The sequence below is a fragment of the Homarus americanus genome, unplaced genomic scaffold (genome assembly GCF_018991925.1).
Source record: "Homarus americanus isolate GMGI-L3 unplaced genomic scaffold, GMGI_Hamer_2.0 scaffold32413, whole genome shotgun sequence".
NCBI lineage: Eukaryota > Metazoa > Arthropoda > Malacostraca > Decapoda > Nephropidae > Homarus > Homarus americanus.
Window position 1 is genome coordinate 200,620 of NW_024727110.1, and position 12,032 is coordinate 212,651.

The 12,032-nt window shown below is 43.7% G+C and overlaps 1 protein-coding gene and 1 non-coding gene across 2 annotated transcripts; one reads left to right on the forward strand and one right to left on the reverse strand.

The window, feature by feature from the left end:
• Nucleotides 1-53: 53 nt before the first annotated feature.
• Nucleotides 54-4,049, reverse strand: LOC121865785 (leukocyte elastase inhibitor-like; the record flags this gene model as incomplete). Its single annotated transcript, XM_042365346.1, is given in 5 exon segments — nucleotides 54-805; nucleotides 1,472-1,716; nucleotides 1,975-2,218; nucleotides 3,218-3,359; nucleotides 3,723-4,049. Coding segments are annotated over 5 exon segments (1,246 nt in total), but the record flags the coding sequence as incomplete, so codon positions are not given.
• A 6,278-nt stretch (nucleotides 4,050-10,327) lies between these two features.
• LOC121865788 lies at nucleotides 10,328-10,468 on the forward strand. Its single transcript, XR_006088821.1, has one exon. It is a non-coding gene; the product is annotated as a U4 spliceosomal RNA (small nuclear RNA).
• The last annotated feature ends 1,564 nt before the right edge of the window (nucleotides 10,469-12,032 follow it).

Consider the following 12,032-nt stretch of genomic DNA (forward strand, 5'->3'; position numbering starts at 1 on the left):
GTACGCACTGATAACGCCACACACAACTGGTAAACTCATATCATTACATACAGTAAATTTCAAAATCTTTATTAATTTTTTTCTTCTTAAATTAATTCACTTTTTTTTTACATAAATTCTTGCAGAAAATATCCTACAAATTATAATTCTTAACAGGAGTTCTATACGTGACGTTTCAAATACAAATTTTTAAAAATGACAAATAGTAAACAAATGTACAGCCTCATTAATCTAGTCAGCTGTAGTTACCTCTCTTGTGAACCTCCTACTCTGAGGACGATCAGCACCTCAACGTGTGTGTGTGTGAGATGCTTTTATATACTTGTAGATCATGTTGTGGAGGATCTTGCTGGTGAATACGCAGTTTGGGGGTCTACTGTGGGTGGTGGGGTCAGTTTTGGGGGTCTACTGTGGGTGGTGGGGTCAGTTTCGGAGTCTACTGTGGGTGGTGGGGTTAGTTTTGGGGGTCTACTGTGGGTGGTGGGGTCAGTTCCGGGGTCTACTGTGGGTGTTGGAGTCAGTTATCGGGTTTACTGTAGATGCCGATAAAAATAATACTGTTGGAGAGGTTATCGTAGATGAAGAAGAGGAAGGGACGGTTACACTGGAAGGTGACAGGCGGCGGAAGTTTGGTCCTTGGGTGGGATATGAAGGCTGTGGCTGCTGCGGCCTCCGTACCCTCCTCCGTAACCTCCAGGGAGGCCTGGTGGAGGCTGCGACTCACCAGCAACCCTCCAAAGGGCGCCAGGGCCGTCAGGTCAGCTCTCTTGCTAAACAGATCTCTTATCCCCAGTTGATGCAGCGCCTATTGTAATAAAACAAAAGACATGAACCTCGGTCAAGCTGCAGATAAACATGAACCTCAGTCAAGCTGCAGGTAAACATGAACCTCGGTCAAGCTGCAGGTAAACATGAACCTCGGTCAAGCTGCAGGTAAACATGAACCTCGGTCAAGTTGCAGGTAAACATGAACCTCGGTCAAGCTGCAGGTAAACATGAACCTCGGTCAAGCTGCAGGTAAACATGAACCTCGGTCAAGCTGCAGGTAAACATGAACCTCGGTCAAGCTGCAGGTAAACAGTCTCTGATCGTGTATACTTGAGGGTAGCATATAGTGTGTGTAATAGAAGTAATAACGTTATAGTAAATCAACACCTTAAGGAACTGTCTGGAGACTTTACCTGTAATTACTTGATAAGAGTGAAGCTAATGTTACTCCCTGACTGTGCAAAATGATCTGATAATCTTTATTGATACCTTAGGCAGTATATATACTATTATTGTTGTGATTTGTACCTTCACTAATGTTTCTTCCTTAAGAAAATTAAGTTGAACTTTATTACATTAATTAGTGAATTCTACCATTAGCTGCAGTAACGTACAGTGATAAAATTGCAGAAATAAAATACAATTATTTTTATTTATATATTTTTCTTGTATCACCGTTGACAACATGGTGATACTCACTCACCTGCTTGAGGTCATCCTTAATAGCATAATCCAGCTTAAACTTGGGCATCTCGACCTTGACTTGGCGATACCACATGTTATTAATGGATAAGCGGAGGGAGTCGGCGGTGAGGCGGGTAGTGAGGTCATCGAGGCCCAGGTCATGTTTAGGATCGTGGGTGAGGGAAGGAAGCAGGAGGAACATGGACCAGGAGCCACCAGAGTATGGTAACTCCAGTAGGCGCGCTCCCAGGGCTGGCGACACTCCTGACGGAACATTAACGATACAATGTGTGCTTTCTCTCTTCACTGTCACTCAGAGTCGAGTAATATATGATACTGTACTAATTACACAATGCTGTCCCTTATTCTCTGTGTAGCTGAGCTGGCCCACAGTTTTCTCGTTTGGGGAGACCAGTTTACATTTGCTCAACCGTTTATATATATACAATATATTACAGTAATTGAAGCAGAAACAGTATAAATGTTTCACTCGTGTCAGGTTGAGGGGCTGACCACACCTACCATATCTGAGCTGTGCGGAGTGTTTCATCATGGCCACTTGGGTGTAAGTGGTAGGGGAGGTGTAGAACCTGGCAGGGAAGGTGTTGCTGAGTGGAAACTGGTAAAGCCACGATCCCTTGAAGGCGGCGGCGTTGACAAGGACCATCAGGGCACCTATGAGGTCCTGGGGGTCCACTAGGTGACCCACGCGTCCCCTCGTACTCTCTGACACTTCTCTGTTGATCCTGGCGGCGGCGTCCTGGTGCTGTGGGATGAGAGGGAGGAGGGTCGAGCCATAGTCATCACCACCAACTTACACATCAACACACCTTCAATACACTCGATTTAATCATTTACACCTTGATACAGTTGTTGTCTCTCATCACTATGCCCCAGGTTTGGGAGGTCGGTCACGTCTCTGTTCCGCACTCTTGGCAAGTTGTGATCATGTATTCAGAGTGACCCAACCAAACGTCACAGGTTTTCTCCGGGTGCATTTGTTTCTTACTGTACTAACACTGGACTATAAAGGAACAAAATACCGGCTAACAAAGAACAGACCGACCACACTTAATTTTGGCCAAGGGAGGCGCTCTAAGTCAAAAATTGCAGGCAAATTTTATGAAAAAAAAATAAAAAATTTCCAGGATGCTAAAACTCCCCAAATATCACCCTGTGTTTAACTCAGAATTCAAGATGGCTGCTGTACAGATGTGTTATAGATTCCCTTAAATACATTCACAAAACGACGCTAGTTATTTCCCGACATTAAGACTGAATTTGCATTCTCTTGAGAGGGACATAGTGAGGGGCGACATGATCGAGGCACAGTACATAACAAGAGGTGATATAAATAAGGTACAATACTTAACTACCAAATATGGAACGAAAATATATATATAGTTTGATAAGACAAAATCAATTTAAGAAGGAAATAAGTAAACATTGGTTGTGAAATAAGATTGTGAATGAGTGAAAGAAATTACCAAATTTCATTAATTAGAATATTTACGGGAGTTTCACATACAGGTTGGACAGATATATGGCTGGTAATGGTTAGGTGTAAAAAGGAGTTACCTCTCATGTGCCAAAAAACCTTTATTTTCATGTTGCCATTAAGTCCATCAATATTCTCGGGTAGTGGTCTGACTAACGCAGCCTGCCAGTTCTTCAATGGGTGAACCAGTCAGTTAGGGTAGGCTGATTAACTGTATCCAAAACCTCCATCACACTAGAGTAAACAACACGTGTAAGAGCACCACACCTGAAGGAAGCTGAGGCGGTGAAGCTCATGGTGAGAAAGATGGTCTGCCACACACTGGTTGAGGCGTACACGGGGGTCCACATAGGCCTTATTTACTACCACCAGACTTCCTCCGTTCTTCTTCCCCTCACTCGCTCCCCACCTGTAGTATACACAAATTGGGTTATTATATATATATAATAGTAAGTTGACTGGTCCATGCAAGCTTTAACAAGTTTGGTAAGTGTAAGTGATCATGAACAAATGGGTGTATACAAAATTACGCATACATCTCAGATCTGTGACAACATGAAGTACTGTAGCTGGCTGTATCGAGATATATTTATAGCTAGCCAAAGAGAGGGTGTATGAAGTGTGGGTGTGTGTGTTGTGATTCAATTCATGCACAACTGTTCCTTGTTTGTACTGCAATCGCAATGACTTTATTTTCGTTTACCATATGTGTGTGTTCGTCACTAGTGACATATACAATATGTGTTGAGGAGTTACAAGTTGCAACACTCACAGGAGTTGCAGGTGGCGCCAGGTGTTGAGGGCAGACAGTTTGTCGTCGAGGCCAAGGACCTCCTCCAGCTGGTGTTTGGTGTTGCCTGAAGAGGCCAGGTAGGCCAGCAGGAGGCCGCCCCCCACGCTTGCTGGTGAAAACACCACGTTAACCTCAGGCGATGACCTCCGGTACACCTCCCTGAAGAGCGCCACAGAGAACTCCAGACTGGAGGAAGTGTCGAGGTCAAAGGATGAGGGCTGGTCATCGTCGTCATCGTCGAGGCAATCCCCCTCTACCATCGTCACCAACATCATCACCATCAGCACATTAAACCACCAAATCTTCCTGTTTTACAATTAAAAAAACAACTTTGTGAAATAATCTGAAGATTCCAATATCACACACACGAGTCAAACTTGCATTAACCTGCTATGATCCGCGTAAAGAATTATAGTGTTTAATGTGGAGTACAACATATCCTGATAATAGTGTTGAAAAATTATAGAAAATTATTATTCATTAGAACCCAATTAATGTAAATTGGTGTAATGAATTTATGTTGAGGGCTGACCAGTGACAGTGTGAGTGCCTTAGGTTTGAGCCAACAGCAAGAGCCTAGAAGACGTGAGCGTGTAGCGTCCCTAACAGTCTTGGGTGGTGCGTCTGTATTCGGTATGTACATGGTCCTCTTTTGATTAGCTAGGAGTTTGAAGTATAATTATCAGCCTCTAATAGAAAGTGCTTAATAAATACTAAGTAACCGTGCATTGAGTAGAATATCATCATTATCATGTGTTTGTGTTGTAAAATAAGATACAGTGAGTAACAACACAGCTAGTATATTTACCCCTAGTGTCTATGTGAGTGCATGGTAAGCATATTCCTTCCTCCCCTCTCGATGCAGACGTAAACTGGGTGTGAGACAAGAGTGGTAGGGGTGGGTGTGAGAGGGTGTGTGGTAAGAGTGGGCGTGAGACAAGAGTGGTAGGGGTGGGTGTGAGAGGGTGTGTGGTAAGAGTGGGCGTGAGACAAGAGTGGTAGGAGTGGGTGTGAGAGGGTGTGTGGTAAGAGTGGGCGTGAGACAAGAGTGGTAGGAGTGGGTGTGAGAGGGTGTGTTGGGGAGTGACTAAGGCGAACTATTTTTCCCTTTTTGTGGCTCTATGTTTGGTTTGTGTGGGGATGAGCTGCCATTTTGTTTTGGGGTGTCTGTGGTGCGAGGGCAGGTTTATGGGTGGTCTGGGCGGTGTTGGGTGTGGTGGTGGCGGTCGTGTGGGAGAGGGCAGGTGTGGGGCGTGGCCGATGTGGTGGGGTTAATTGAGGGCAGGTTTGGTTTTGTAAATTTCCGGTATGTGTACATCCGGGAGGCCGTTAGCATTTAGTCCCTGAATCACAAGGCTTAGGAAATGCGTCAATTTCAATTTCAATTGTTTATTCCTTGATAGAGGAAGCGGGATCCTAGTGCTGTCACTAGGTACCCCTGTACAATGACACCAGAAGCATCTGGCAAGTGTGACAAGTATATACAGTGTAAATATTATAAAGGGGCTTACTAAAGCCTAAGGAAGGAAGGATATTCCTTTAACACATAATCAATGTTATTTACATAATATCTGGCCAGTATGGGGAGGATCATCGTGTCTCCGTCAGGGGGTCGTGGAGTGGTGGTCCAGCAGGCGTCACGGAAGCGTTGTGTGTGGGGACATCTTCGGAGGTAGTGGATAAGGGTGCTGTTGTCGGGTCTTCTGCATAATGCACAAGAGCGTTGCTCAGGGGATGCGGGGATACCAATCTCCCGAGCAAAGTCATACCCAATGATGATACGGGCAGCAATCACGTCCCTTTTCCGCGACCCTTTCCCATAGACATACGAGAGGTCAGGAAGTTTACGGAGGACATCGTACCAGGTGGGCGGGGAGTCCAGGGGGATGGCTGCTTCCCGAGCTTCTCTCTGTTTGCGGCGAATTTGGGTCCTAAGCTGTAAAAGTGTTCGAGGAACAACGTAGTCAGGTGTGGCCTTGTTACAGCCAGTCTTGGCAAGGCCATCTGCTGCCTCATTCCCCAAGATACCGACATGACTGGGTATCCATAGGAATGTCACAAGACGGCCTGCATCCTGAGGTGTGGATGTTAACCCTCGTATTCGGAGGATGAGGTCCTTATTTTCCCTTGATCCAAATGCGATCCCGTCGAGAGCAGAACTGGAATCGCAGCAGACAAGCAAGGGGCAGAAACCATCTGCTTCTTCCTCAGCGAGAAGGGCAGCAAGGAGGGCTATTAGTTCAGCGTGAGTGGAGGATGCCCCGTCAGAAACTCTGAGAGACAGTTTGATAGGCTCAGGGGCATCAGGACGAGAGATGTAGACACCAGCCCCGGCCCGACCTGTAGCAGGGTCAACAGAACCATCAGTGTAGAGGACGACCCTACCTGGGGACCAGTGGGCGATCCTGGAGAGGTGGGATTTGTAGAGAATAAAAGGATTCACGTGGGATTTCGGGAGCGGTAGGAAGTGCATCCTGTCTCCGTTGCATAAGGTGTGTGATAGTTGTGATTTTTGCGTCATCGTCGGTGGGGGTGATGGGGTGGTCTAGTGGTTGGTCCTATATGTGGGGGTGGTTGTAGTGGGGTGAGTCGTGGTGAGATGGTGGTGGTGGTGTTGTATGGAGTGGCGACTGGCGTGGGGTAGAGGTGTTGTGCTAGAGTTCGGTCTGATTTTAAATTTGGTGCTGATGGCGGTGTCGCCCTCCACAGTTGCATCATTTTCGCTCTGTGGCCGTGTAGGTTCGGTGTGAGTGGCCTTTGTTGGCGCAGTTCGAGCAAGTTTGTGTGTTCTTGCACTGCTTGGTGTTGTGTCCGAAATGGTAGCAGTTGTAGCATTGGTGAACACTGACAAAGAATTCAAATTCGATGTCGCGTGAGGGAATAATGATGTTGTTGATTTTTATACCTTGGGATTTCAAAGGCCAGAGGATATGAAGTAACTATGAAATGAAATAACTAGACAGAACTAATGGAGAAAACTACTTTATAATATTGGAAATAGTTAATTTTACCGCCACACCACCTCGTTAAGTACAGTACTGCGGGCAGTGTGGCATCCTTATAAGACAGTACACAGAACAAGGTACTGATGACACCAAAATTGGACTCTGGCTGAGTAATTTTATATCATCAACACAAGCTGAGTTATATGCAATGTTAGTAGGATTGGAAAATGTTGTAATGAGGAATAAATATGCATATATTTTTGTTGATAGTAGGCAGCTTTGGATTCTTTGAACAGAGGGAGTCCAGTCTTTGAACACATTATTGGTTTATGTAGAAAATTAGTAAATACAATAAGGAAAAAGGCCATAGTGTTCAATTTGTATGGGTCCCTTCACATGTGGGGATTGGTCTTAACGAAGCAGTAGATATAATAGCAAAAAGGCCGAGATCGACATAATATGTATTAAAACTTTGAAACAATTAAGGAGCAAATTACGGAAAATACAACCAATAGAAGATAATTTAAAAAAGATGAAATATATGAGAAAAGTGAAACAATGAAACATTACCATCATGTTCTCATGAACACAAATTTTACATATGGGAAAGATAGGAGCAGGTGGAAAGATTGAGTGTATATGAGGTTAAGATTAGGATATAAATATTATTGGGAACTTGGAGCTGAGAGAAGTGAACAGGATAAAGAATGTTGAGTTTGTAGAACATCCAGATCCCATACCCTGCCACATTATATACTGGAATGACCATTGCTTAATGTATATAGAAATACTCAGACAAATAATGTATCCAAGCAAGTAGCATGGATGTTTAAAAATAGAAAAGTAGATGAAATATTAAAGAAATGTAGAAATTTTGCTTTTAGAAAATAACTCTGTACTATAACTGATTATATGAGATATATCTGTATTAGGGATTTATGGGAGTCCTGAGAGGGACATTCCTGGACTGGGGAGGGGATGACTTATGTCACTTATCCCTTTGAGATGGTTTTTGGCTTTGTTTTTAATCTCAATAAATATATCAATCAACCGGGTTAAAACACGACGACCCTCTTCGAGGGAAAACGTTGTTTAATAATACAGGCGTAAAAGTTAACCATAATGGTGATAAATTAAATAATAATATTATAGTAAGAAACCCTTGTAGTGGATTCCTCCCCTACAAACGCTTGTCGCTGAGTAGCCGACCCCGCGAATTCCCCAGTGTATGCCTCGTGGTCTAGGTCAACCAGCGCCGCCTTACATGACGGAGGTCAACTATTAAGCCACGCCTACCTCCGCTATATAGGACCTGACCTCGTGGTGACCTACTCTCTTTCGACCTACACCAACCAGCAAGCTACACCTCCTCCTCCTCCTGCCTGGCGGCCCTCGCTCCCGCCGGCGAGCATGGCGACCCACAAGCTGGTCCTCCTCTGAGCACCCTCACCAACCAGCTCTCTCTACATCATGCTTGTAACCATGCTGCCTTCCCAGCAACAAGCTGCATTGTACATCCAATACAACATGTATACAGAGAGCACATTATGAGTTTCCTTTCTCCATCCCATCCTGAGTGAACCTAAACAACCCATACCCCACAAATGGTGACTCCAGGAGATTCGCACTCACACAGGATGGAGGAGAACCCGATCACTCTCCCAGTCTTCAAGCAACATGGAAGACTGGCTTACCCACGCAGAGGACAGCTCTCATCGCCTCTACAACTACTGTCTCTACACCGGAGGTTAGACACCCTAGAGCAGCACTGCGACTCTAAGCAGACAGCCGCTCCTCTTCCTGCCCCAAGCACAACGTCCTACCGACCCCAACACACCCGTCCTGCCTCAGACGCCGCCCCGGCCCAGCAGTACCCCCTGCCGCTCCTCCTGACGCGGCCCCTGCTCCTGACGCGGACCCACACACCCCTCTTTTCTCCCCCAGGTACCCCCTGCGACTGTCCTGCACCCTGCTGCTGTCGTGGACCCAGCTGCTGTCACGGACTCTCCTCCGCTCCTGCTGACGCAGGCCCTGCTCCTGAACCAGGCCCACACACCCCAGCAGGCACATCTGACGACTCAGTACTTGCCGTGAGAGAAGCACAACATTCATCGCCTCCACACACCCTTTTTCTCCCTCTCTACTCCCACAGATAAACTGTTACAATTCAATTCAATTCAGATATTGTGTATCTAGACAGTTGTCTCCTCTAGCGGCCGGCTCATCCACGCCCTCGCCATTATGTCTCACATGTGGCATGCACCGCCCGTTCTGCCTCACATGTGCCATGCAACCCTGCAGACAACAAGTCTCCTACACCGCCTGGAGGGAAGGGGGAGTATTGTAGTGGATTCCTCCCCTACAAACGCTTGTCGCTGAGGAGCCGACCCCGCGAATTCCCCAGTGTATGCCTCGTGGTCTAGGTCAACCAGTGCCGCCTTACATGACGGAGGTCAACTATTAAGCCACGCCTACCTCCGCTATATAAGACCTGACCTCGTGGTGACCTAGCTCTCTCTTTCTACCTACACCAACCAGCAAGTAACAACACCTCCTCCACCTCCTGCCTGGCGGCCCTCGCTCCCGCCAGCGACCATGGCGACCCACAAGCTGGTCCTCCTCTGAGCACCCTCACCAACCAGCTCTCTCCACTCAACGCTTGTAACCATGCTGCCTTCCCAGTACCAAGCTGCATTGTACATCCAATACAACATGTATACAGAGAGCACATTGTGAGTTTCCTTTCTCCATTCTATCCTCAGTGTGAACCAGATATTACGTACCCACACTGTTTTATAAATTGTCAGTTCGGTTTTATCTCGCAGTCTTAGTTTTAGTGATTATATTGATAGTTGAAAAAAAAATTATTTATGCTATATTTCAGACCTAATTAGAATTATTTCTTGGTAGTTTTACTTCCGTGTATAAAGGAATATACTGTACTTTGCTGCTTAAGTCTACTGTCTTCTGTTAGGTTTTTCAATAAATAATTAAAGAAAATGTAAATGGTGAAATGACTTTCAGGGTAAACTATTGGTAAAATTTCTTAGTTGTCTGGCAAACTGGGCGAGGTTATCATTTCACTAGTTATCAGCTTACTAGCCTTTGGGCGGTAGATCTATCCAGTGTTAGTACAGGAGGAAACCGGAGCACCCGGAGGAAACCTGTGATATATGGTAGAGTCACACTGGATAACACCTTTTGTGTCCCACCCAGGCTCGAACCCATGACATATTAATGAGATACACCGTTACCACTGTCTCACCATGGGAGATGATATTACCATGAAATACTCTCCACTCTATCTCACATATATTATAGACAATTTTGTTTTTAATTTATTATTATAATCCTTAAAATAAAACAAATATATACACGAACTGGCAATTTCCAATTACAAAACCTTTAGATGCCCTACCCCTGTTAAACAGTTATAACTATTTGTATTAATACTATTTTAGTTTAAGATACAATGATAAATAGTTCTTGCTATAATTGTAAAATATTTATACAAATTAGTAAATATCAATAAATATCCATAAAATTTTAAGTAATATTCATACTTTCATAAAAATAACTGACTGTGCCAATTGACTGCAGGTAATGTAGATAGCTTTCCCATTTATTGAGAATATTATTAGCTTTGCGCAGTGGTAGTATCGTAACCAATGAGGTTTATCCGAGGTGCGATTATTGCTATTTGAAAACTTTTCCCAATACCCCGTCTAGTCGTCGTGAAATACCGACGGCAACGACAATTTTTGTTGGCCCGTTCCAGGGCTAAATATACTGAATCTAGAAGACAAAACACAGTTACTGAACTTACAGTATTATTTGGTTCATGTGAGTGATTGCCAAGTTCTCAGAGAGTATTCTGGTAAGAGAATATCTAGATTTATTTAACTTAATTTGAGTAATAATCGATTTCAGGGAACCAGAACAAACCACCACCAATCGGCTCATTTTCGTGGATGTAATTAATAATCTCGTTGCTCGAAATTAATTAAAACCATTAATTGTTAACCTGGCGAAATCAAAGATATTGATCAATTTGATTCATTAGTTTGTCTCTTAATTTGTTCACACACGCCCGAGTCCATAATTAGTAATATTCTCATATGTATTTACTAACACCATATTACGTTTACTAATCCAGATGACACTAGATTTTATATAATAATTCCTTGAGAAAAATGTACAGTATATATCAGGTGCCACAAAGTGAGCTCAGGCTCTCAATTGGCTCAGCCATGACAACATTGTTATTATTATCCACTTTCTATCAGTATTTTTCTGGCTCAATAAACTGTTTCAATCTTACAATTGGCCGAAATTTGATCTGCTCGATAATAGCTCGGCCCTGAACAGTTTTGATTATCATTGAACAAATACCAAGGTCAACAATGGCAACATGTTCACAGGCGAAGGTCGAAGATTAACGAGTTTCTCACTCGAGCATCCAGACTGATGGTTTGATATTAATGAAAATTTCACGGTTCATTAGCATTTTCAACTGGTCATCAACGATTAATTTTGGTTAATACAAATCAAAGGTTGTTGCTTCTACAAGCCTTCTTGAGCTCCCCTTGGTCATAAATCAACTTAATGCTTACCATCATTTCTATACCGGCACTTAGTATATTGGATTAAATATCTTTGTAATGCTATGTCAACTGTAGACTGTTTGTAGACCTTAAAAGTGCCTCTCAAAAGGCAAATAAGGAAGTGATCTTAGAAAATCTTGTAAGTAAAGGAATAAAAGGGAAATTATTGATGTGGATCAAAACTATAACATCAATACTACTAGAATGAACATATGCATGAAGTGATCCGTTAACTTTTTTTTTCAATCTATTAACATTCCAGGAAATTAAGCTGACATTTTGATCCATTTGAATAAATTTTCCCCCTCATATTCTTCACCGAAATAAGAACATTCTTTTTGACGTCGTCCCTTGGATTTAACCATATATTCCAAAACAGAGTCAAGAATGGTCGTCACGTCACCAAGCATTTCCTTGATTACTACATTCTCTTTAGAAACCGAACCAACTCTATTTCCTAACAGACTATGATTACCATTTTGCTCTAGATTGCTGTCCACAATAACATTACGTATCGGATTCCAACTCTACTAATGTTTCATTTTCATTTAAACTATCTTTATTAACAAGAGCAACATCACTATATGGCACAAGATTCACCATGCATTTCTTGATATCCAATACTGCTTGTTTGAGCTCATCAATCTTCTTACGGAGTTCTACTAGAATGTTAGGGGCTATAAGCAGTGCCGGATTTAGACGTGTGAAGGCCCCTGGGCAGCTGCCCACTTCGCCCAATG